This window comes from Ovis aries, chromosome 15 (genome assembly GCF_016772045.2).
Source record: "Ovis aries strain OAR_USU_Benz2616 breed Rambouillet chromosome 15, ARS-UI_Ramb_v3.0, whole genome shotgun sequence".
Lineage (NCBI taxonomy): Eukaryota > Metazoa > Chordata > Mammalia > Artiodactyla > Bovidae > Ovis > Ovis aries.
This window is the reverse complement of record NC_056068.1, coordinates 40,444,464-40,470,254: the sequence shown is the minus strand read 5'-3', so window position 1 is coordinate 40,470,254 and position 25,791 is coordinate 40,444,464. Positions and strand designations below refer to the sequence as shown.

The following is a 25,791-nucleotide window of genomic DNA, read 5'->3' as shown; positions in this document are numbered from 1 at the left end:
CATGAAGTGATGGGACCAGATGCCGTGATCTTAATGCCGTTTTCTGAATGTGGAGTTTTAAATCAACTTTTTCACTCTCCTCTTTCACTTTCATCAAGAGGCTCTTTAGTTCTTCTTCACTTTTTGCCATAAGGGTGGTGTCATCTGCATATCTGAGGTTATTGATATTTCTCCCAGCAATCTTGATTCCAGCTTGTGCTTCATCCAGCCCGGCATTTTGTATGATGTACTCTGCAAATACGTTAAATAAACAGGGTGACAATATACAGCCTTGAGGTTCTCCTTTCCTGATTTGGAACCAGTCTGTTGTTCCTTGTCCAGTTCCAACTGTTGCTTCTTGACCTGAATACAGATTTCTCAAGAGGCAGGTCACGTGGTCTGGTATTCCCATCTCTTGAAGAATTTTCCACAGTTTGTTGTGATCCATACAGTCAAAGGCTTTGGCGTACAATAACGCAGAAATAGATGTTTTTCTGGAACTCTTTTGCTTTTTTGATGATCCAACAGATGTTGGCAATTTGATCTCTGGTTCCTCTATCTTTTCTAAATCCATCTTGAACATCTGCAAGTTCATGGTTCACACACTGTTGAAGATTGGCTTGGAGAATTTTGAACATTACTTTGCTAGCGTGTGAGATGAGTGCAACTGTGCAGTAGTTTGAGCAGTCTTTGGCACTGCCTTTCTTTGGGATCGGAATGAAAACTGACCTTTTCCAGTCCTGTGGCCACTACTGAGTTTTCCAAATTTGCTGGCATATTGAGTACAGCACTTTCACAGCATCATCTTTTAGGATTTGAAGTAGCTCAATTGGAATTTCATCACCTCCACTAGCTTTGTTCATTGTGATGCTTCCTAAGGCCCACTTGACTTCGCATTATTGGGCTTCTATTGAGGGTCAGATTCTTTCCATGGCTTCTCTCTTCTTTCTAAACACCCTTGCGGAAGTCACTAAGTCCTCCTTTCACGGAGCAGGAACCAGCGCTCAGCGCAGTGGGGGAGATTACCCAAGGAGCAGAGATTCCAACCCATGAAACTTTGGACTCCAAATCCCACTGCTCTGTGCTCCCATAAGACATACCCAAATGTCTTATTCATTCTTTCTCTTCCAGGAGGTGGAGGTGAAAAATGAAACTGACAGTGGGTCTAGACAGAGCAATGAGATCTGTGCAAACATTTAGATGACTCAATCCTCATCCATCATTTTTCCTGCAGTCTGCTGGGGATGGGACCAAGAGAAGATATTCCTGCCTGATTTGGGAGACCAGCTCAGCTCATCAGGTTTGGGGCATGACTGTGAATTCCCTGAGAGCATTAAGTACCTACCTCTGCATCCCAAACCTGCATCCCGAGTCAGTTCCTTTCCACGGGCTCTGCCTCTGATCCCAGATGCCTTGGCCTCTGGCCCTCCTCCCAGAAAGCCCTCCCAACCACCAGTGGGAGTTTTAAAACCCTGTGAACCACCACAAAACCGTCTCCATGGAGGCCTGAGCCCCCACCTGAGCTCCCAGGGGTCTGCAGTGCCCTGACAGGAAAGCGGGGTTCCCCAAAGCCTCTGAGATTCTTGTAGGAGACATGCTGGGGGACCTCACAAAGGAGGGTGTGGACCAGGCGTAGATTCCTAACCATCAGGAAAACTGCATCTCTGGCTCCTAGAGATGAATTGCCAAGGATACAGCCTGAGCATGCCTGCACCTAGCTGGCGAGTGAGCAGAGGTGGAAACGGTTTCCAGCAAGCAGGCGGCAGGCTGGGGCTGTGAGTTAGGGCTTAGCTATATCTCTGCTTAGTGGTGTCAGTTACACCTCAAAGACACCCCTGAGACTATGGCTGCCATACTGCAGAGGCTGCTGGTGGGACCAGCGTTGGGAAAGCACTGTCTTGACCTAGGACAACGGAGCCCAGGGGTTTTCAGCTTACACTGGGCCCAGGAGTTCTCTAGTGCCTACAGTCATGGGAACCGAGAGGTAACACAACATCCTATCTCAGGCTCCACTGGTGGCAATGCACACTGGCATAGCTGCCATGGAAAATAGTGTGACAGTGCCTCAGAAAATTAAAAATAGAATTATAATATCATCCAGCAATTCCACTCTGGGGAGACACACAAAGGAATTGAAATCAGGGACTCAGAGAGATTTGTACACCCACACTCATCGCATGATTCACAACAGCCAAGAAACAGAAGCAACCTAAATGTCCACTGACGGATAAATGAAAATATACACACAGAGAAGTACTGTTCAGCCTTAAAAGGAAGGAAATTCTGACACATGCTACACTATGAATGGACCTTGAGGACACAATGTTAAGTGAAATAAGCCAATCACAAGAGGACAAACAGAGTATGATTTCATTCATATGAAGTATCTAGAATAGTCAGATTCACAGAGACAGAAACTAGAAGAGTAGTTGCCGGGGGAGGGAGGACACGGGAGCTATTGTTTATTGGCCACAGTGCTTCAGTTCTGCAAGATGAAAGGGGTTCTGGAGACAGGCTGCGTGGCAATGTACATGTTCTTATTACTGAACTGTGTGCTTAAAATGGTTGGGATGGTAGATCTTATGTTATATATACTTTGTGTGCATGTGTCCTCGTCATGTCTGACTCTTTGCAACCCCACAGATCGTAGCCTGCCAGGCTCCTCTGTCCATAGGGTTTCTCAGGCAAGAACACTGGAGCAGGTTGCCATTTCCTACTCCCGGGGATCTTTCTGACCCAGGGATCAAACCCACGTCTCTTGCATCTCCTGCAGTGGCAGGATGGTTCTTAATCACTGCGCCATCTGGGAAGCCCCCATATATATTTTACCACAATTTAAAAAATGTTTTATTAAGAACATGGGTTTTGGAGGTTTGGCAATTAAGTAATTTTTTTTTTTCTCTCTCTTAGTACTGGCTCTCTACTTAGCTCTGCTATTTATCTTTGCTGTGCCTCAGTTACTTCATCTATACAATGGGGTCAAGAGGGTATGTGCCCTGCATGTCATGAGGATTATGTGAAGGGAAGCTGGGCAGATCTCAAGCAAGAGATCTTGAGCAAGAGCCCCATAAGCTGTTACTATTACTGTCATTTTGATTGAGTCACTGCGCACTCATTCACATCATAGCACTGACCAGTTGATCTGAACTGTTACCAGGATTTACCTGGGAAGAGAGAAATAGGTGGCTTTGGAGAAGGGATGGTTAATCTGGTCACTTTCTGAGTCACACTGATCAAATGAAGCAATGTGGTCTTTGATGTTATTTTAAAAATAAAACAAAATGGACTCACAAGCTCTGTGAGTTTTTCAGAACTATGCCAAAGATCAAGAAAGGGCAGAGCCACAGATCTTATAGTCAGACTGAAAAGGCCCCAGGCTAGTCTGGAAGGATCTCCAGGCCCTAATAGCCCGGGACAGTCAGCTACCTGCACAGGGACTTCTTCCGCCCCTGACATGCTCAGGCTACTCAGGAGCCCCAGAAATCAACTTGTTCTGCAGCCGTCAGCCTAATGAGATTTCAAGTTTAATCACTGTCATTTATTTGGCCTGCCTATTGGCACCAAGCAAAAGCAGTGTGTTCTAAGTAAAAGTTTCCAGATTCCAAGCCCTGAAGCCAGACTTTTTGTAGGACACAGATGACTGGCCCTTGAGTTTCAGCAGGATTAATCAAAATCCTGCCCCCACCAACGCCTGTGCCATCCAAACCATGGCTTCCTGGCTCTTTTTTCTGGGGATTGCGTGGAACCTCCATACCCTATACAGACGCCTGGTATGTTCCTAACAGTATGAATTTCCAGCTCCTTGGCTGGGCTCTTGAAGCCCCTTCTGATCTAATTCCTGCCCCCCCCCACCACCCCGCAGGCTCATCTGTGGCTCCCGCGAGTACACCTCCAGCTCTGGCATTCTAAACTACGCAGTGTGCCTCAGACATGTTCTATTTCCGCACGCCTCCCTGATCGCGAACAAAGAATGCTTCTGCAAGGAATGCCCTTCCTCCCCACACCTGAGAACTCCTAGACACCGTTCAAAATGCAGCTGAACTACCACCTCTTTCAGGAAGCCTGCCAAGATGTGTAAAGAGGCTGAGACTTACAAGGTGGCAGGTGAGCTGGTCACAGTTTCACGGCTACCGGCAGAGACAAGAGACTCCTGGGTCAGAGACAAAGGACTTTACTGCTGACAGCCCAGAAGCAGCATGAGCTTCATGTCTGCGACAGCTCCCCTCACCCCCCAGTCCCAGGGGGCAACATGGAGGGGCCCAGGCGGATGCAGTGTGTGTAGTAGGTGTGCAGCTGCGAAGTGTCAAGCTTAGAGCACCAAATCTTATGTAACGAATTGCAAGCAAACCCGCCCTCTGCCAAGAAGGAGAGCCATTTGCTGTACAAACATCCTTGAAAAGATAGTCTGAAACCAAAGGGCAACTGGTACTTCTGCTCATAAAACCTGCAGAAACTCCAGAGACCAGGAAGGATTGTTTCCTAACAAAATCTACCTCATCTGACACTCACACAATGCTCCCACCACGCTCTGTCCACCTCTGCCTATGGAAATATATATGAGTCCTTGTTGTAATGACCCATTTACTTTTTTGGTCCATTGCTATCCTGGGTCCTCTCTGCTGTCAGGGACCATCTCTTACATTTACTTGCCAGACACACATAAAGTGCTTAGTGAACATGCAAATAAGTGGGGGAATTGAATAACTAATACTTGGAACTCTGACAGCCACTGTTTGGAGGTAATCAAATAATGATAAACACCGAGAGCTGACATTTACTGACTGCCTATTTGCACATTCTAGGCGCTGTATGGTTTTCTTATCTGGATTGTTTTGTTTTATCCTCATGAAGCACAACACGCAAGGTTCTTTGATGAGTCCACTTTACATATGAGGAAACTAAGGTTTGCAGCAGTTAAGGGGTCTCACCAGTCACACAGCTAACAGCAGAGAGCTGTACTCTAGGCTGGCTTTCCCTGGGCCCAAGCCTTACCCAGCCCCCTGAAGTGCTCTTCCTATCAGAGGGCACCTAAGCTTTGGTTTGGGTTATTTGTGGAAGTGGCCAGAGAAGAAAGGACGGAGTGCCTGCCTTTTTGTGTTCACAGGGGTGGCGGCAGCAGCCTGCACATCATCACCACCTACTCCCTGGTGTGACACCCACAGCCCGGCAGCCACGGCACACACAGACAGTCCCCGCTGGAACATCACACCTTCCTAATCTGTCCCACACTGGGCCAGACGGTATCTGGTCTTGGGAGCAGCCTGGCATGCAAACCTGACCCTTCTTCCTGAGGAAGAGGAGGGATGAGATAAATCTGCAGAGAAATCTATGTTGCCTACAACTTACAATTCTCAAACAGCTATTCTTGACCTTGCTAATAATCAAAGACATGGAAGCAAAGAGAAGACACAGGTGGTCACCCACTATAACACCCATTGCAGGCGAGGGGGAACTGGTGAAGCTATTTCAGAAGTCGCTGCTGAGAGCAAAAACAGTACAACCGTCTGGAGGAAAATCTGGTAACATCTCTCAAAATCTTACATTGTACACACTTTGACACAGCAATTTAATTTCTAGGATTTACACAAAGAAAACCTTGCAATATTGTTCAAAAATATAGGTAGATGTCTACAGCAAAACTGTAAGCAGTTCACAAACTCTTTTTAAAACATTCAGAACATATAGAATTCTATAGAGGAAAAGTCTCTGCAAAGTTAATTTCTCCCAGAGATAACTACTAGTAATGATTTTGTATACATTTTGCCAAGTGTTTTAATGTACACTTTTTTCTCTAAAAAATGAGATAAACTGTATGTATAAAATATGAGCTCCCCTGTGGCTCAGAGGTAAAGAGCCCGCCTGCCAATGAAGGAGATGTGGGTTCAACCCCTGGTCAGGAAGATCCCCTGGAGAAGGAAATGGCAACCCCCTCCAGTATTCCTGCCTGGGAAATCACTTCCATGGACAGAGGAGCCTGTGGGCTACAGTCCAGGGGGTCGCAAAGAGTCAGACATGACTTAGCCACTGAGAGTGCATGCACATATATTAAGTATATCTTATATATACCAACCTAGATAGCATATTCAAAAGCAGAGACATTACTTTGCCGATTAAGGTCCATCCAGTCAAGGCTATGGTTTTTCCCGTGGTCATGTATGGATGTGAGAGTTGGACTGTGAAGAAGGCTGAGCACCGAAGAATTGATGCTTTTAAACTGTGGTGTTGGAGAAGACTCTTGAGAGTCCCTTGGACTGCAAGGAGACCCAACCAGTCCAAGGAGATCAGCCCTAGGATTTCTTTGGAAGGAATGATGCTAAAGCTGAAACTCCAGTACTTTGGCCACCTGATGCGAAGAGTTGACTCATTGGAAAAGACTCTGATGCTGGGAGGGATTGGGGGCAGGAGGAGAAGGAGACGACCAAGGATGAGATGGCTGGATGGCATCACGGACTCGATGGACGTGAGTCTGAGTGAACTCCGGGAGATGGTGATGAACAGGGAGGCCTGGCGTGCTGCGATTCAAGGGGTTGCAAAGAGTCGGACATAACTGAGCGACTGAACTGAACTGAACTAATATATACTGTCATATATGTAAAGCAATATATTGCTTTACAATTGCTTTTTCTTCACTTAATGTTCCATTGAAGACATCCTTTTATACCAACACATATGAAACCTGTGTGAAACTGGTTTTGATTTTGCATGTGGAATCACAAATTCCTTCTTGAAGGATATTTAGGTTGAGGAGAGTACAATTTAATATAGCCAGGTTATAGCTCAAAAAGAAATGCCTACTCTTTAAACACTGCTTACTTGGATCAACTTTATTTATTTGGGGACTGCTTATCCATTTTTCAAAATGATTCAGAGCTCTTCAATTTTCCCTATAATTTTTTCCTACTGGACGAAGGCATAAGGGCCTTATGCTTGGTCAGAAACTACTAAGTCAGTGCAAAATAGAAGCCTAGACACACAAAAGGACCCACGTGTCTGGTTGCAGGGCTGTGGAACTGCACATTCACAAGAGACTACACCATCACTCTTAGACCCACAAGCGTGTTGTTTTCTATAGAAACCAAGATGCATCCTGCCAACCTGGCCCCACCCGGGATCTTGTTAGCACCTGAACATCACGTATGCTTCTTCTCATTCATTAGGCCCATCTTTCCTTCTGTTTGTATCGCCAATACCCAAACAAGTCACTTATGACTCAGAAGAACAAGAAGTGCAGGGTGAGTCAGGCTCAAAGCAGGGAGCACGAGCTTCTAGCAAAATACATGACTCAGAGGGTGAGGCGTGGCTCTAGAGAACTTAGCCCCAGGCCACAAACATCAGTGGGAAGAGGCCCATGGAGTCCTGAAGCACATCTCCAGCTTCCAGAGGAATTCCACTTTTGCAGTAGGTTCCTGGGACCCAGGGGAGAAGCTAGTTAGAACCCAGTGCTAACTACTTTTCGGTAATAATGAGCCTCACACAAAGAGCTTTATAAACCTCTCCTTAAAGACTCTCACCCAGTGTTGTAAACCGAGGATACTTTACTTCACTGGATGAAGAAAGAAACAGAACCATAGAGGACAAAGCATGTGAGGGTTAGGATAGGTTTGAACCTAGGTGAGCCTCACACCTTGTTCAGACTTCACTCTGCCCCCAGACTGACAGATAGAGAAGGGCAACAACATCTCCCAGGACTTGGCAATGCACCCAGCCCTCCAACATACATCCAAAAGAACTCTCCAGGAGGCTGAACCTTTGGGTATTGACCGAAGTTCTCCAAGGCAGGGATCCCTAACCTCCAGGATTTGATGCCTGAAGATCTGAGGTGACACTGATGTCATAATAATAGAAATAAAGTGCACAATAAGTGCAACGCATTTAATCATTCCAAAACCATCCTCCCCCACCCTGGACCGTGGAAAAAACTGTCTTCCATGAAACAGGTCCCTAATGCCTAAAAGGTTAGGGACTACTGCAAGGAACCTGTGCCTTCCGCAAATGCATCTGTTAAAATAAACCCCAATGACTGATCAGCATGGTGCCCTCTGTAATTCCATAAAATCTATAAAGGCAACATCAGCCTCAGACGTCACGGCAGAGGGACCAGACAAAGCCAGCCCCTCACCTGCAGTTACTCTGTGACAAATGAACGAGCTGGGGGCAAGGAAGAACCCAAGGTCTCCTGGGGAAAGACGCCATTCAACACACTTTCTCTGCCCACACTCTTGCTGAGTCTCTCTGGGCTTTGAAGTAACAGGATGTTTACTGTTCAACAGGAAACAAACAAATCTTGAAGTCCAGCCACACTGACCATCTGTCTTCCCCCAGACTTGAACACAAGTAACAAACAAAGCATCTTCACAGCAGAGAAGGCGACACTGAGTTCACACTGGTGGAGAAGTCCATCGCCATTTTCCACAGTCTGCCGTCTATCCTGATCATTCTCTTGGACAAGGAAATCATGGGATTACTCAAATCATTACTATCTGGACAAATCTGGTAGTGAAATTTGTCTACCTAGGCCCTCAGAAGTTTCAGGAAGTATCTTGGAGCTGGTTGTATGTGATTGAAACAGTGGGTTCCAATAAGGTATGTTCAGCTGGAGAAAATACCTTATTATGTAGGATATTTTATATCATACTCTAATGTGAAAACAGAGAAGACAACAGATGCACAATGTGCTGAGCTCTGTAGTTCTGAGGATATTTTAATGAGAGTACATGTCATACATGGGTAATTGGGCCAGATGCTTCATATCTGGGGACACGGTTATAAACAAAAGCCTTGTATGTGTGCATAATGGCTTATCTGCTCTCCAGCTTCCAACACACCACTTCCCTCCTAACCCACTGCATGAAAGTAGCACAGCCGTGGTCAGCCCACCCAGTGGCCCATCAAGGGAGACAGCAGACGGAGGGCTCCGCACAAAAGCCTCACAGAAAGACGTCAGACCACATCACAGTTGCCCGTGCGCTCAGGTGAAATAACAAGCCGCCATGTCCTTCCCCCTTTAGACCAATGCCTTGCATGCACTGTGCTAGGTTTTCTAGATGGCCACACAGTGTTGCTGTCTGTGAATTTCCATGGGCCTGGTCAGGTTACCATATGTATGAATACTCATCCCAGCGTCTGAAGAAAGGAAAATATGGCGTGTTTGGTGGTTATGTTTAATTGAATTCATCTGGGAGCTTTAAATCCTGAGAATTCAGCCCCTATTTATAGTAGTTTAAGGTCTGAACAGCTTATGATTTTTTGTCCTTTTGAGAGGCAAGCCTCCCTTTTCCATTCCAGAGAATGCTTCATTGGCACATAACGCGTTTTCCAGAGCCACCCGTAGAAACCATTAAACTGCCAAACTATGGAATGGGACAGTGGTGACGATGTTCAGCCATTCTCATGCCTCTGGAGGCAATCTAGTCTTTACGGCTTCCCACTCAGACACAAAGAGGATTCGAATGCAAGAATGCTGTGGGCATCTGAAACCAGACCTTGTTTGTCTGACTCTTGGCAAGACACTCGACAACAAGCGAGGCTCGGCAGTAACATACCATTGTTCTTGCCACATGACCTCCCTTTCACAGGCGCCTTGTAAAGTCTCTAGTCTGTTCTCTCAAGACCCCAGGCAATTCAGCAGGCAATAGCCAGTCAAGCATCAGATGCCCCAGGTTACTCTCCTAGTCAGTCAAACTGGAGTTTATTCACATAGAAAAACTTGCTGAGTTAAGATCCCAAGGGCCTGTGCAGGAATCTGGAAAAACTCCGTGAGTCTCCACCTTCTGGGTTTCTTGGATGTGTCTCCTCCTGTCACCCTCCTGAATTCTCAGGACCATCACACACAGGGGTTCAGGTCACGCACTGCCCAGGGACCTGCAGGTCCTCCATCTCACAATCAACATGAGGACCTGCAGAAGCAGCCCTCGGAATTCTGGGCCCCCCAGCTGAGCCCAGAGCAGGGACACACAGGCTGTGCAGCCTCCGGAAAACGGGCACACACTTGGAGGCTGCAGCACACAAGTGCAGGCAGCTGCCCCCTGACCCTTGTACACTCTTGGCATCTTTGAGATCTTGTCTCTCACCGACCTGCCAGTCTCAGAGCTTGGTTCCCCCTGCCACAGTGCTCCAAGCCTGACACAAGGGCCTTACTTGGAGGGCAGAGCAGGGAGCTTGGGATGTATATCAGGGCCTCCAGCAGCTACAAAGATGCTCACAGCGGTGCTTCTGCCTCTGGGCTCTGGGAGGCTTCCCAGAACAAAACGATGCAATCATACAATCATACACCTTTTTATCTTGAACACAAAGGTTTTTTTGTAACCCACATCCCTGAGAGTTGTGTTTCCCTGTTCTCTCCCAGAGACTTAAATCTGGAATACTCTAAAGCTTTTCCCTCTTGGTACCATCTTTTTGTCTGTTTTTTTTTTTTTTTTTCTCTCCTATTCTCTTTCTTTCTCTCTCTTCTCCCACCTTCAAAAGCTGGCCCTTCCTCTCTCCTGACCTTAGTCAATCCTATCTTTGCTTCACAGGCTTCTGTGCTTTCAGAGTTGGGAGAGATGGTGAAAATCATTGCCTCATTAAAAGATGGGGGGAAATGAGGTGACCTAGTTTGTAAGTGACAAACTCACGCTTCCAGCCTGTGACACTGGGTCTCTTTCCATTTCTCCACATGGCTTGCCCCTCATCAGCTCCCAGTTCCCTTGAATGGGGGGGTCAGCACTATCATACAAAGCTAACTGGACTCCCCCTGCCTGTAGCAAATGTCTGAGTACTGTGTCAAAAACAAGCAAAAAGAACCCATCAAGTTAGCAGAAGGAAGAAAATAATAAAGACTAGAGAGGAAATAAAAGATAAATTTTTAAAAATAGAAAAAAAATCAATAAAACCAAGAGCTAGTTCTTTGAAAGGGTAAATAAAAATTAACAAAACTCGGGCCAGAACTGCCAAGATGAAAAGAGAAGAACCCAAATAAACAAAGGAAGAAGTCAAAGATGAGAAATCACAATTGATATTGCAGAAATACAAAGACCATAAGAAAATACTATGAACAATTATATGCCAGCAAATTGGACAGCTTAGAAGAAACAGACAAGTTTCTAGAAACACATAGCCATCAGAACTGAATTGAAAAGAAATAGATAATTTGAACAGATTGAGCACTAGACGTGAAAAAGAACCTGTGATTAAAAAAAAAAAAACACCTTCCTGCAAACAAAAGCACAGGACCAGATAGCTTCACTGGGGAATTCTATCAAGCATTCAGAGAACTTACACGGATCCTTCTCAAACTCTTTCAAAAGACTGAAGAGAAGAGAATAGCCCTAAAGTCACTTTATGAAGCTACCAACACCCTGATACCAAAATCGGACAAAGACAATACCAAAAAAGAAAATTACAGGCCAATATCTTTGATGAATATAGACACAGAACTTCTCCACAAAATATTAGCAGACCAAATCCAAAACACAGAAAAAGATCTTACATCATGATCAAGTCGGATTCATGCTAGAGTCATAAGGATGGCTCAACATCACAGATCAATCTATGTGATATGCCATATCGACAAAAGAAAAGACAAAAATCGCATGCTCATCTCGACAGATGCAAAAAAGTATTTGATAAAATTCAACATCCATTCACAATAAAAAAACTCTTACCAAAGTGGGTATAGAAGGAACATATCTCAATATAATGAAAGCATGCCTACTGAAATTAATCTTCAACAAGGGAGACAAGAACATACAGTGGGGGACAATGGGGGAAAGAGAGTCTCTTCAGCAAGTGGTGTCGGGGCAGCTGGACAACTGCATGTAAGTCAGTGAAGTTAGAGCACACTCTCACACCATACATAAAAATAAGCTCAAGATGGCTTAAAGACTTAGACGTATGACATGACCATAAAATTCCTACAAGAGAATATAGGCAAAACATTCTCTGACATAAACTGTACCAATATTTTCTTAGCTCAGTCTCCCAAGGCAATAGAAATAAAAGCAAACATAAATAAATGGGATTTAAACTTACAAGCTTTTGCACAGCAAAGGAAATCATAAAATGAAAAGGCAACCTATGGACTGGGAGAGAATATTTGCAAATGATGTGATCAACAAAAGCTTACTTTTTAAAATTTATAGAAAGTTCACATAATTTAACAATAAAAATAACTCAATCAAAAATGGCAGCAGACCTAACTAGACATTTCTCCAAAGAAGATATACAGATGGCCAAGAGGCACATGTTCAACATTACTACTTCTTAGAGAAATGCAAATCAAAGTTACAAGATACCACCCTCAGCCAAAAAAAGAATAAAATAATGCCATTTGCAGTAACATGGAGGCAACTAGGGATTATCATACTAAGGGAAGTCAGAAAGAGAAAGACAAATACCGTATGATATCACTTATATGTGGAATCTAAAATATGATACAAATGAACTTATTTATAAAAGAGAAAGATTCACAGTCATAGAAAGGAGAAAGGAGGTGGGGAGGGATAAATTAGGAGTCTGGGGTCAGCAAATACAGACTATTATATAAAAAGACAAACAACAAGGTCCTACTGTATAATGCAGGAACTGTATTCAATATCCTGTAATACACCTTAATGGAAAATAATATGAAAAATACATATATATGTACGTATAACTGAATCACTTAGCTATATACCAGAAACTAACACAATACTGAAAATCAATTATACTTCAATAAAAATAAGTAATTTTTTAAAAAAGAACCCATTGACTACCAACCACAGTAACACCACCTCGCTAGTGGTTATAGGTACACTGCTTCTCTTATGATAAGGCCACAAAGGGTCAGGTTATATCCCTGATCCCCTCGGAAGGCTGGGGGTGCAGAGGGAGGAACGTGTGGTGGGAAGTTTGCATAAGGCTCCTGGGCACAGAGAGGCCGCCATCTCCAGCCCCACAGAGGAGGCGCTTCATACAGTGGACTGAATCACACGGCAGCCACCCTGTCTGCTCCTCACCGGGCCTCTGCATCTGAAACCAGCCACCTCTTTGTGAAGACAAGGTGCTGCGGAGACGCCTCTGGTCTGGAAGTCTGGAGACCAGTGACATCCTGGGTCACTCTCCAACCTGTGCCAGGCCTTCCTTCTGTGAAATGACGCCCCTCTCATCATTCAGAATATAATTCTCTAAAAAGCAGCCCACCTCTGGACTAAGCAACAGGCTACTGAGTAGCAAGTGCAAGCATAAGGGGCCCAAGCATGAAGGCTGGAGCAGGACACCTTTCTCTTGGGCCACTGGGTTTCATTTGAAGTTTTCTTGCTCTCAAACTGCCAGACCAGGCCTGGGATCAGAAAGGGTGTGTGTCTGGCCAGCAGCTTTAGGGGATTTTCAGGTTAGAGACACCAGGTCTTATTACCAGAAACCGCCAACCAATACACCCGACCCTTCAGTGTTCCCCTTTCAAGGCTGAGAGCAGCCGTGCAAATGATGTCGTGCCATTTCTGAGGCAAAGTGCATGGAAGCAGAGCCTATTACTGGACTGCATCTGTCTGGCCAGAAATGTAGGAATTGGGTAATCTAGGCAGATACACGGAGAAGGCAATGGCACCCCACTCCAGTCCTCTTGCCTGGAAAATCCCATGGACGGAGGAGCCTGGTGGGCTGTAGTCCATGGGGTCGCCAAGAGTCGGACACGACTGAGCGACTTCACTTTCAATTTTCACTTTCATGCCTTGGAGGAGGAAATGGCAACCCACTCCAGTGTTCTTGCCTGGAGAATCCCAGGGACGGGGGAGCCTGGTGGGCTGCTGTCTATGGGGTCGCACAGAGTCAGACACAACTGAAGCGACTTAGCAGCAGCAGGTAGGTACAAGGCAGGAGAGGCGCACAGAGCTCCCTCCTTTCTGCCCATGGTCTGAAGTCCGGGTCGCCTCTGGCAGGCTCAGCAAGGGAATGTGTGCATCGGGATACAAGTGCAAGGAAGACGACAACTCACGTGGCTCCTTTTGCCTTCTTCCTCTCCCATCGACGTAATGACTGTCTCTGAAAAGACCATCTGTCCAGTCCGGTTGTTTGTGATCTACAGGAGAACAGGGACAGTGAGTGTGAAATAGAAGGGATTCTGGACAAATCCCACAAGTTGTTGGTTTTTTGTTTTGTTGTTTTCTATTTTCTGAAGCAGGAGCATCTGTCAAAGTAGACAGAATGCCCACTCCTCCCTGTGTTTCTGAGCTCCACCAGCAGCATCAGATAGTGATGAAGAGACAGAGCAGAGTCTGCAGCACGGGGCTGCCAAGGGGAGGACCGAGGAAGTCTGTGTAAAGCACGCAGCACACAGCCTGTCACCTCGCAAACACTTAACACTAGCTATTTTTATCATTCTTGGGGCTTATTCATTTGAAGCTCCAAGTCAACTTTCTTTTCAACAACTACAGGCCTGGGTAGTGAAGGAAGCAGGTTTTAGCTAGAGCTGCCGCTCCTTGATTCTGGGGAACTGTTTTGTTTCCTCAAGAAAGTGCTTAATTATGTGGCAGCCTTGATGGGAGGGGAACCTGGGGGAGAATGGATACATGTGTATGTATTGCTGAGTCCCTCTACTGTCCACCTGAAACGATCACAACATTGTTAACTGGCTATACTCTAGTACAAATAAAAAGTTAAAAAAAAAAAAAAAAAGCAAGTGCTTAAGTACTTAAGTAGGCTGAGAGGAGGCCTGGCCCCATATTCCTTTAGCTACTGTCTGCCTGGCTTCTGTAACCAGGAGTGGGCACCTCAAAGCTGGGAGCCTGATTGAAACTCAGGCCACTCTCACCCCATCCAAGGCCATGTCTAACCCTCATGTTGGTGATAAAAGAACAGAGAGAACCTCAGGAGCTAGGGGATCGATATTCTTTGATCCCTGGCTCAGACATGAATGACCGTCTAGTATGTAACCTGGAACAAATCATTTCTGTTCTCTGATTCACAATTGTCTCATTTCTAGGCCATCTTTAAAGTTCCTGCCAGCTCTAATATCACAGGCATCTGCAGCCAAAACAAAGTGGAAACTCTTAGCCTAACGTGCAACAGTGGATCAAATTCCAGTTCTAATTCCCATTCTGGAGCATAAGGATCATGTCTTCACCAACATACTTTAAAGTTTTTGATGTAAGTAATTCCTCTCTCCAGCAAAGAAATAATGTCTTCTTCCTTTTATACCAGATTTTCACAAGATTAATCAATGCTATATATTTTTTAAATTATACAGTCCTGTATGCAAAGATCCAGGGACTTTTCTGAGGTTTTATTATATTAAGGTGCATTTTTGTATCCCTAGGAAGAGAAATATGTACAATGTTTTCCAAACATGTTTCACCACTGAGCTCTTCTTTTATAAAGCATCATGCAGGACAGGAGCTCCATGGAACCCACCCAAGAACTACTATACCATGCGGATGCCGTAACTTCACCATAACAACAACAGTAATATTAACAGTAAGAACAATCTGCTGCTGTATAGTGCTTAACAGTTTACAACAACTCTCACACACTCTAAGTCATTTGGCCCCCACGACACCATAAGGTATTCTAGATGCCGATCTTCCTATTTTCATAAACATGGTTAGTGAGGGTCAGAGTTGAAAACCATACTCGTTACTGGCAGGACACATACTTGGTTATTCTGATATTCACAAGGAGCAAATTGAAGAAGCAGCCAAACCTATTGGCTAATTATTGTCAGAAAGGATGACTGAATATTGGTTTTGACAGGAATAAAATATGCACTTTTGGAGACAAAGACCGGAACTCTCCAGTCTTCAGATGAGCAATGCTAAAGGATTCTGTTTGGCAGGTGGCTCATTCATTTATGTGGGGGGTGTGCTCTGGAGCTGGGCTGAGAGTATACAGCGGGACTAGAGCCACACAAAGGCTACTTTATAGTCTAGGCAACGGCCCCTGAGAATCGACCCTTTAATCCACTGTGGCACAGAAATGCTATTGTGTCAGCTCAGTCATTACCTGGACACTTGAACAAAAGCAAGGCTCTTTTGTGAGAATCTTCATGGCCTTGTGCACAGGCCTTGAGATGAGATCAGAGGTCAATTTTACAGCCTCCAACAATGATCCAAACATCTGCACACCAGACTCTCTTTAAGAGAAAACAGGCCACATGATTTGATCTCCAAAGTCCTACCAAAGTCACCCTGGAGACATCGCATGCTAGAGGCAATGTTTTCTTTCTCAAATCAGATTGAGAACAAACCTGCTCACTCCTCATGCAAGACTTGGGACCAAGGGATACTTAGACATATAGTAGGTCGGAAAACAGGCCACTATAAAATTTTGAATGGATAGCCAGCAAACAGATGAATGTTTCATCTTGTGTCAATAGAGATTTTCCATTCTGAAGACTTGAGTATATCACATCTGAGCTCCTCCTAAGGAGATGGTGAAGATCTATTCACCGCAACATGAACTCTATTTCAACTCTCTACTGAATCACAGATAAAAACCTGTGAGATAAATGCAATACTGGGAAAGTCTTTCTCTAAACACTTATTTGCTTCCTTTTTTCAAGTAATAAAAATCCCTGAACATTCCTTTGCAATTGGACTGGCAGGAAGACTAGAGTTAAATTTATTGCTTCAATGCAAAAGCAATTTATGTTTTTGACACATATCTTTCCCCTTTAAATAATCTCCCTCACTCCCTCTGGCTTTTAACCTGTATTTTACCATGTTTATGTGTATTTTTGACTTGTGTATCAAATATGTAAACATCTGCACAGCAGACTCTCTTAAAGGGAGCACAGGCCACAACTCAGTCCTCTGATGGGACTGGGCACTGAAGAAAGGAGGAAGCGCTGGCCACGACTTACCTTGTGAATTTCTCGGTGGACGTGGATGGTATTATTTCCCACCTTGGTTTCTGTGTTGGTCTCGTTGTGATAGCTGGGAGGTAAGTGTGCGAGGGTCACTTCTGATGATGTTTTAGCAGCAGCCTCTTCGGCTTCCATCTAATTAAACCAATGAATTTAATGAGCAATATTGTTTTCTTCTGATACATATCAGAGTCCATTAGAAAAAAAACTACTCTTTTCCTCTTCTGCAATAACAATGGTGTTATTGCTGATAAGTACCAATGAGAACTGAGTAGAACAAGATGTTGTTCTAAATGTTTTCCTATATTATCATCTTACATCTCACAATCTCCCTATGGGGTGGATGTTAATGTCCCCATTTCACAACTGGGGCAACTGAGGCTTAGGAAGACTAGGTAAGTTCTCAAGATTCCCAGGGAAGAGCAGAGTTGGGATTTGAGAATGCCCCCACTGAGCAATCTTGACCCCTGAGAGATGCTCTTGGCGCTGCTCCCATCTCCCCACGTCCTAATCAGGAGGTCACTCAAATTCAATTCCCTTACATGCCAGCAACCAACTCTGTTTCTCTTTGAGAGCATTCTCTGACTACAGAAGTGTGTTCAGTCTGCACAAGCACCAAGTGTTAGTGAACACCCCGGGAACACCTCTCAATCAGTGAAGAACGGCCTATGAGGGTAAGTACCCCAGTGTCCTCTCCGCTCAGTGGGATAGTTTCTCTCTCTCCGAGGACCTCAGAGAGATGGAACCCTAGTTGTCCCTAGAAGTCACCTGCTCATCAGCACAGCCTTTGCTGCCTTTTTCCTTTTCCATCTCACTCTACTTCCTCCTAGTGTTTCTGGGATCATATCACAAATAAATTCCATGCATGCTAATTCGCTTCAGTTGTATGTGACTCTTTGCAACCCTACGAACTGCAGTCCACCAGGCTCTTCTGTTCATGGGGAGTCTCCAAGCAAGAATACTGGAGTGGGTTGCCACGCCCTCCTTCAGAGGAGCTTCCCGACCCAGGGATCAAGCCTGTGTCTCCTGTGGCTCCTGTACTGCAGGCAGATTACTACCGCTGAGCCACCAGGGAAGCCCTGCAAATAAATTATTTGCTCCCAAATCCTTGTTGCAGGGCTGAGTGGGGGTGGGCACCACCCTAGCCCCTTCCCCATGACTGGTAGGGTCACCAGTTATGAGTCCTTCCCCATCCACCCTCTGAGTACGAGAGACCCCTGTAGAGTTCAGATGACTCATTTCTTGGTGCACCCTTCTGGCCCTTCTTACACAAGTGTTCTTTAGTGATCTCAGGTTTCTGAGGCCACTATCCTCAAATCATGGGCCTCCATGACATCTATACCAGACGCATCAGCCAAATGGAATCTGTACCCACTTCCAGACCCAGACTTGATGAGTGGGCAGGTGACAACTGGACCAGTCACAGATGACTGGACTTAAACAGAAGCTACATCATGGACTAGTTGAGCCAACCAGACACTCTCTCTAGGAATTTAAAATGAGAGACACAAGGAGAAGCTGTCACTGGTGGTTGGCAATTTACCAACAGTGCAGTCTTGACTCTCGGCTATTTTTATTCCTTTAAATGAATCCTCAAAAAGGATTTTACTATTTTTTTAAAAATCACTGTTCTCTATTCCCTTATATACTACAAGAGGCCCATCTTTTCCAATCTTTCCCAACCAAGTTTGCTGAGCTGGGTATACATGGGGAAAGAATTCCCATGCCTCAGTGGAGCACAGAGATACTGCACTAGAAGTGTGAAGAACACCTAGTCCACATAAAGGCCCAGAAAACCAAACAAGGACTTGGTCAGCAGCTGCCGTGCACTGTGCTTGATCCTGAGATTACTCCTCACATACCTGAAACCTGATCACTGCCTCCATGCCTGGGCATCAGCTGTGTCTGAGCCATTGGACCAGTCCCTTCCATATCTCCTTGTGTATTCACAGCAACTCTATGAGGAAGTTATTATTCGCCTCATTTGCCGATGAAGAAAATGAGGTTGACGAAAGTGGAGGAATGTCTAAGGTCATCACATTCTTAGTAGGTGGCAAAACTTAGATTAGAACTCAGCTCGGTCTGACCCCAAATTATGTGTTTTTCCTACTGTAAGATTCTGCTTGTGCTTTTACTGTGGAGACAGGGCATCCTCACACAAGCTAGTTTGAGGATGATTACAAAAGTCTCTAGGAGTCAGTCAGGTTCAAAGAAGAGAGGAAAAAGGCTTCCAGGTGGAGGCGAGCCATGATTGGGCTGGTCTCAAAGGACAGATATGAGCTGGATAGAGAGGAGCATAAAGGAGGCAAAATGGTGGCAGCCTGGATGAGAATGGTGTGTCATGGGCTAAGGCAAGGGGTCCACGCTGGACCCCAAACGGATAAAATGATGGATGATGAAGTAGAGACAGACTGACAGATGGATCCAGGGTATAGTTCTAAAGCAGATGGTGATAGCCTAGTTCTCAACCAGAAGGGTACCTCAGAGTCATGCCCAATGCTTTAAAAATATCTACATATCTGGAGCTGCCAAATTAAAATTTCTGGAGGGGGCACCCCACAAAACAATGAGTTTTCCAGATGATTCTGAGATATTCCCTCCCCTGTATTCACCCCCAGGTAAGAACCTCTGCACCAAGCAATGGGGAGCTGCAGCAAGTTCTGAAGACTAACTGGGACATAATACAGAACCAAGAGAAGGAAAAGAATAGAGTCAGAGAACTAGCTAGAAGCAGGCTGAGAGTCAGAAGTTATATCTGGGGAGGGTCTTCTATTTGGAGGGGCCTCCAAATAAATCTAGAAGAACTCAGGCTTCTGAGAGCTCGCCACTAGATTTGGCAAGAAGTTGCCCCCAGCAGCATCCGAAGACAACAAAGTAGAAAGTACCCAGATTCTGGAGTCAGGGAACATGAGGTCAAGTCCCAGCTCGGCCACAAAGCAGCCACGTGACCTTCGGCAAGATACCAAATACTGGGGTGGCTAATGTGTAACATCTTACAGAGAGACCCAAACGATCTTTTTGGTCAACCCAATATCTCTAAACCTCAGCTTTCCTGTTTGTAAAATGATGATGATTCTACTTTATTGGACAAATGTAAGAATTAAAGCTCATGAAATCCGAGAACTTGATCCAGTATCTGCCATTCTGCAAAGGCATAATAAAGAAAGCAGTTTTAGAAGAAGCTAGTTTGCCAGGGGATGTCTGGGTAGGGGTGGAAAAGGCAGAAGTAGATAACATATGATCGAAGGGTTTGCTAATAAAATAGAGGAGAAACGGATGAAGTTAAGAGAGGAGACTTAAGACGAAGAAAAAGGCTTTATAAATTTGTTTTAAGGGAGAGATCCTGGTCTGTTTAGTGATAGAAGAGGAACAGCTGGGAATGAAGAGGAGTCTGGGGATGCTAGAGGGACTAAATCCAGAAGGAGAATAGAACATTAGTGCTTTTATAATTCCTATAGGAATCAGACTCCTCCAGTTGGCTTACATATAATTGACAAGGTACCAAAATTAGAATTTGCTCTGGGCTGAGCAGATAGTCTTTATATAAAGCCATTTCCCCCTCAACCAGTGGTTATTCCAACAGAATGAGCTAAAGCTCTTTCATGGCACCACAAACTAAAAGTACAGCTTACAATGGAAATTTCAGCCACAACTATTACTGCTGCTAGCAAGAGAAATTTAAGCCTGAAGCAACAGGACTTGTTTCATAGAGGAGGAATGTGAATATTATTTAACATGGCACTCACAAATTGTTAACTCTGTGTTTGTTAAAGCAACAGAGTAAGAAAAACTGGAGAGAGAAATTCAGGCTTGGTGTTGGCATTCTTCCTAGGAATAATGAGTTGATAAGAACATTCTATTGTAAAATATGCCAATTACAGACGTGGTAATGAAGGGCTGGGGAGTGGCTTTATCCTCAAAATATGTTTATCAGTAATAAACAGCCCAGACTGAACCATTTGAAGATTTGCTTCCTCTCCATAATGATCCTATAACCAGAGTTAACTTTTCTCCCTTAGGAGAAATCAGCAGCTTGAAGTCAGCTGGAATATTTTAAATGTCAGGAAGTTACTTGAAAGCAGATTCATGGTGCAACTATGTAAACAATTAATGCATCTGGCCGCAGGTCCTTTTCTGTTCTTTACTGGGACCGTAAGTAAATAGCAATTATCTTGTGTTTATGAGATTTAAGGGGCTTTCTGGCAATCTCTTTTTTAAAATTAATACTAATAGCCCTAATCCATTGTGATTCTATTATATATCAGACACTGGTGGTTCTTTCGTTATCACTCATACTAGCGCTATTAATATGATGATAACGAGTGTGTTTGTGTGTTGTCGCTTCAGTCGTGTCCAACTCTGCCACCCTATGTGCTGTAGCCCACACCAGGAGCCTCCATCCATGGGACACTCCAGGCGAGAATACCGGAGTGGCTCGCCATACCCTTCTCCAGGGGGTCTTCCTGACCTAGGGATCGAACATGGGTCTCATGTCTCCTCCACTGGCAAGCAGGTTCTTTTCCGTTAGTGCCAGTGAGAGCCATTATTTATTGAGAATCAACAATGTCTCATAGTCCTTACAACAGCGACATAAGGGGACAACTTATATTGCACCAATTTTACTTAACCCCATTTTATTTTTTGGCTGCACTACGTGCCTTGTGGGATCTTAGTTCCCCAATCAGGGATTGAACCCAGGGTCACAGAAGTGAAAGCCACTAGACCACCAGAGAAGTCCCTACTTAACCCCATTTTTGACAACCAGATCGCATGCTTTACTTGCATCCTTTCATTTAATTCTCCCCTTCACCCCAGAGGTAGACACTTCTCCACTTTGGAGCCTGGATCCCATCACTCATATGTGGCAGAGCTGGAATGAGATAAGAAAGGTTGGCTCCCACTGAGTCGGGTGGGCGCGGCAGCCAATGTCTCCCTGGGTAGCAGACTGCAGAACTCAGGCAGAGCCACGTCTGGAGCAGGAAGGCTGGGGCCCAAGCAAAGGCAATGTGGCCAACTCCCGTGGACTGAGCACCAGTACCCTGGACTGTGGGGCCCCGAACGGCTCTGACCAATGAAAAGACCGAACAGGCCCCCTCGGCCCCCTCACCAGAGGTGGGGCCCCGAACGGCTCTGACCAATGAAAAGACCGAGCAGGCCCCCTCGGCCACTCACCAGAGGCTGAGCCCCGAATGGCTCTGACCAATGAAAAGACCGAGCAGGCTCCCTCGGCCCCCTCACCAGGAGCTACCAGCAGAGGACCGCACTGTGTGGCCAAGTTCACACTTGAATAAAAACGGGGAGGTGACCTGATGAGTCTCAACGGGAAGCCGTGGGCAGGAGGGAAAGTCCTAGAACCCAGTGAAGGGAAGCGGATGACTTGCTCTGGAACCAAGGATCAAGTGTTCAGTTTAATCAGCGAAGGTGCAGAGTTAAAATTCACTGGGGCCTGTCTGACACCCCTGCCCCTTTCATTGTTTCCTGTCAGGATTCTCTTGCTTTCACAGGAAACAAAGTCTATATTTGGAATCCGGCCTGTCCAGTGGATGTTCAGGTACAGCTACCCAGGCAACCACCTTCCAACCCAGTGTCTCCTTCACCAGTGTCCAGGGTCCACCAGGTCGACTGTTGTGGGAAGGAAGGGGAGCGATCCCCAGACTAAGCAAGTGTGGGAGGAAAAAGCCACCTCGCCTAGTAGACCAGAGCCAGCTTTGGAGGCTTTGCCCAAATGTAGTGTGGAGAAGCAGGGACATGGAGGCACCTGACCTACCAGCCTAGACATCTGCTCTCTCACTGACTCCTTCTCTGGGATGGCTGGCTTCTCTCCAAAGACAGGCTGCAGCCAGAGTCAGGCCCAACAGGGGCCACGCCCACCCAGCAGAGCCACCTGGCTGGGCGAGCTGGACCATCTGCACCTCCTCTCCAGGCAACCCTGGCAATGCTTGGGTGCTGTTCACAGAGGATGCCATCCACAGCGTTTGGACCTGGGAGGCGACGGAAGCAAGAAACAGGCCAAGTTTTCCCAAGATGTCTGGTATCTGATAACTAACAGCTGCTATATATGCACATCTATTATACTCCAGGTGCCACACATATCACAGATTTAATTCTCATGGAAAATTGAGGTAAAGGATGTTAAGGGATTTGGCCAATGCCACCCTATGGTGAATGGCAGAGGAGGGCCCTGAGCCCAGGATTGACTCCAAAGCACCCTTGGAAACAAGGTGAGGGGTGGCCTTTCACTTTGCCCCTGCTCCTCTCACCCAGCATCCACTGACACTGATGGAGATTCCCAGGTTCCTTCTTTGCCCCACATGGCATTTGGGGAAGTCCACACAGATTACCAGCACAGCTCAGGGCTTTTTGTCCCCATATGCAGAAGGGGATGACAGAGGATGAGATGATTGGATGGCATCACACACTCGACGGACAGGAGTTAGAGCAAGCTCCAAGAGTTGGTGACTGGCAGGGGAGCCTGGCGTGCTGCAGTCTATGGGGTCACAAAGAATTGGACATGACTGAGCAACTGAACTGAATGGCACCCTAATTGTCTCTTGGGAAGATGGCACAAGCTCAAAGCCCAACAGACAAGCTAGGACTTGAGATACCTGGAGCCTCCTCTGCAAAATCACAGTGCTCGAATACCAGGGGCCTTGCAAGCATCCGCTTAAAACAGGATGAGGCCGACTGCACACCTGAAGTTAATTGGAAGGTGATGGCCGGCAGCCTGCAAGCAGGCGGTGACCCCAGTTGTCCATGGGTGGGTCCAGCCGGTGTCTCTGGGCGGACAGCCTCAGATCCAGAGCTTTTGGCAGGAACCAGGTGGGATTTGGGATCACCCCCGCACTGCCTCCAGATAACTCGAAATCTGCTGCCGGCTGTGCCCAGCCCCTTAGCGGACCCGAGGACCCTGGCCAGCGATTGGGGCACTGCTTCACCAGCCCCCACTGTCACCCGCCTCGCGCTTCCCGGAGCGCAGGCCCCTCGGGCGCACCCACCTCCTCCACCGCGCTGCGCAGTTTGTACTGCGTGTCCTCCATCAGTTCCTCAACCTCGCGGAACATCTCGTTGAGAGTGGCCTCCTCCTGAGGGTAGTTGAGAGCCGGGCCGGGCTCGATCGGGGCAGAGGTCACCGTCGGAGCCGGCGCGGGGGCCGTGGGGACCGCCGCCGCCAGCAGCAGGCAGAGCAGGGTGCCCCCGAGCCGCCGCATCTCCGCCGCCGCCTGCGCGTCCCAGAATGCGTTCAGAGGCGCGCCGACCACCCGCTCGCCCGCGCCGCCGCCCCGCCCCGCCCCGCCGCCTCCGGCTCTCACAGCCTGGCCCGCCCCCTGCGCCCGGCTTCCCCGCACCCACCCCCAGAAAGGAGGAAACTGAGTCCCCGGAGGACGCAGCATCCCCAGACCGGGAAGCCCGCCCCACCCCCACTCCAGCCCCGCGCCCGGATCCTCTCCGTACCCCCACCCCCAGACTCGAGCACAAGCCGCGCTCTGCCACGGCCCCCAGGGATAGCTCCCTCCCGCGAGCAACAGAACTCAGGGGCCCCTACGCTTACACCCATCCCTACCCCCGCCCTCCCCGCTCCCCACCCCGCCTGGGTCTCGGGTTTGAGCCCTGTTCCCTTCTCCACCAGGTCAGAGCGCAGCCGTGCTGCGGCGACCCCCCCGCCCCTATTCGATCCCCCATCTTGAGTGGTCAGAGAACTCAACACCCCCACCCCCGGGGCTGGAACCAAATCCGACGCCCCGTCCTCCTCCACCCACCCCGGAGGGACCGAGCTGAGCCACCCGCTTCCCCGCCGCCGCCCTTCACCTACCCCAACTGGACCGAGCTGCGCTCTGGTTTGGACCTGCCAGGCCTCGCCGGGGTCTGCCTCGAGGCTGCGGAGCGGGAGCTGCCTGGTGGGCGGACCGCCGGCGCTAGGAGCTCGGCAGGGATGCTGCAGCGCTGGTACCCCGGCGAGCCCGCAGCGCTCGCCCCGCCCGCCCCCGCCCCTAGGGAGGGGCTGCGGCCCAGCCCGCCGCCATTGGCCGGCCCTGGCGCCGGCCACCTCCCACCCCAGGCTGGCCTCCTCTGCCCGCGCGCCTGGCCCTGCAGGAAGCTGACCCCTTCTCTGCATCCCGTTGCCGCCCAGCATCCCAGGGCGGCATTGTCATCTCTGGCCCAGATTCTTGCCACACTTTCCAGGAGGTGTTCTTTCTGTGTCCAACCCTCGCCACCTTGCCTTTTCCAGGCTATTCTGCACCTGGCAGGCTGGCACTCAAGGCCCATCACAAACTACTGGTTATAATCCCTTTGCCATGGTTGACCCCTACTCCACCCGAGAAAACCCACCTGTAGCTCCCGCAATAGGTCCTAGGTCCTGAGAACGCCAGCAAGCTCATTAAGGGCGGCAGAGTGGTTAAGACCAGACTCTGCAGTCAGGCTCCCTGGTGCCAACCCCAGCTCTGCTCCTTAGGACTTTAAGGATCTGGCCAAGTTATCAGATTTGTCTCTCCCCAGTTAGCCCAAATGTAAAACGGAGTTTGGAGTATGATAATTTAAAAAAAAAAAAAAAAAAAGGTTGCTTGCCATCTGGTTCTATAGGAATGAAGTCACTAGCCCCTGAAGTGGCTGACCTTCAGCATATCCTGAAAGGAGTTCTGGGCAGAGATGGCGGCTGAGGCATTCTGTGCTCTGGGGAAATGACAGAGCAGGCGTTCAGATAGTTAAGATATTTCCAGGAGGGAGATTTATGAGCCTGAACTCTTGCATCATCCCATTCTTAGAAAAGCACTAAAACTACGAAGTAACACACCTGTTCCTCATGACTACCAGCCACGTTTTATTGAGATGTGGCCTTGGTTGCACTTATCCCCTTTGCCAGAATCATGGATATGCTGACTTTCCCCCCTCCACCTTACCTCTTTGGAGCAGTTCCACAGAGCTTTCTGAGAGGCTGTCTCATGGGCTGTCATCCTCAGTAGGTCCCCAAGGAAAACTAAAACTCACAGCTCTCTTGT

At 47.2% G+C, this 25,791-nt stretch overlaps 1 protein-coding gene across 1 annotated transcript in view; it reads right to left on the bottom strand.

Annotated features, from left to right (window-relative positions):
* DKK3 (dickkopf WNT signaling pathway inhibitor 3) overlaps positions 1-24,727 on the bottom strand; it is a 51,188-nt gene extending 26,461 nt beyond the window's left edge. The window contains exons 1-4 of the mRNA XM_042233057.1: positions 24,606-24,727; positions 23,791-24,015; positions 16,793-16,930; positions 13,931-14,014 (exon numbers count right to left, since the gene is read on the bottom strand). Coding sequence (XP_042088991.1) covers positions 13,931-14,014; positions 16,793-16,930; positions 23,791-24,003 — 435 coding nt within the window. The 5' untranslated portion in view covers positions 24,004-24,015; positions 24,606-24,727. The remainder of the gene's footprint in view (positions 1-13,930; positions 14,015-16,792; positions 16,931-23,790; positions 24,016-24,605) is intronic.
* Between the last annotated feature and the right edge of the window lie 1,064 nt (positions 24,728-25,791).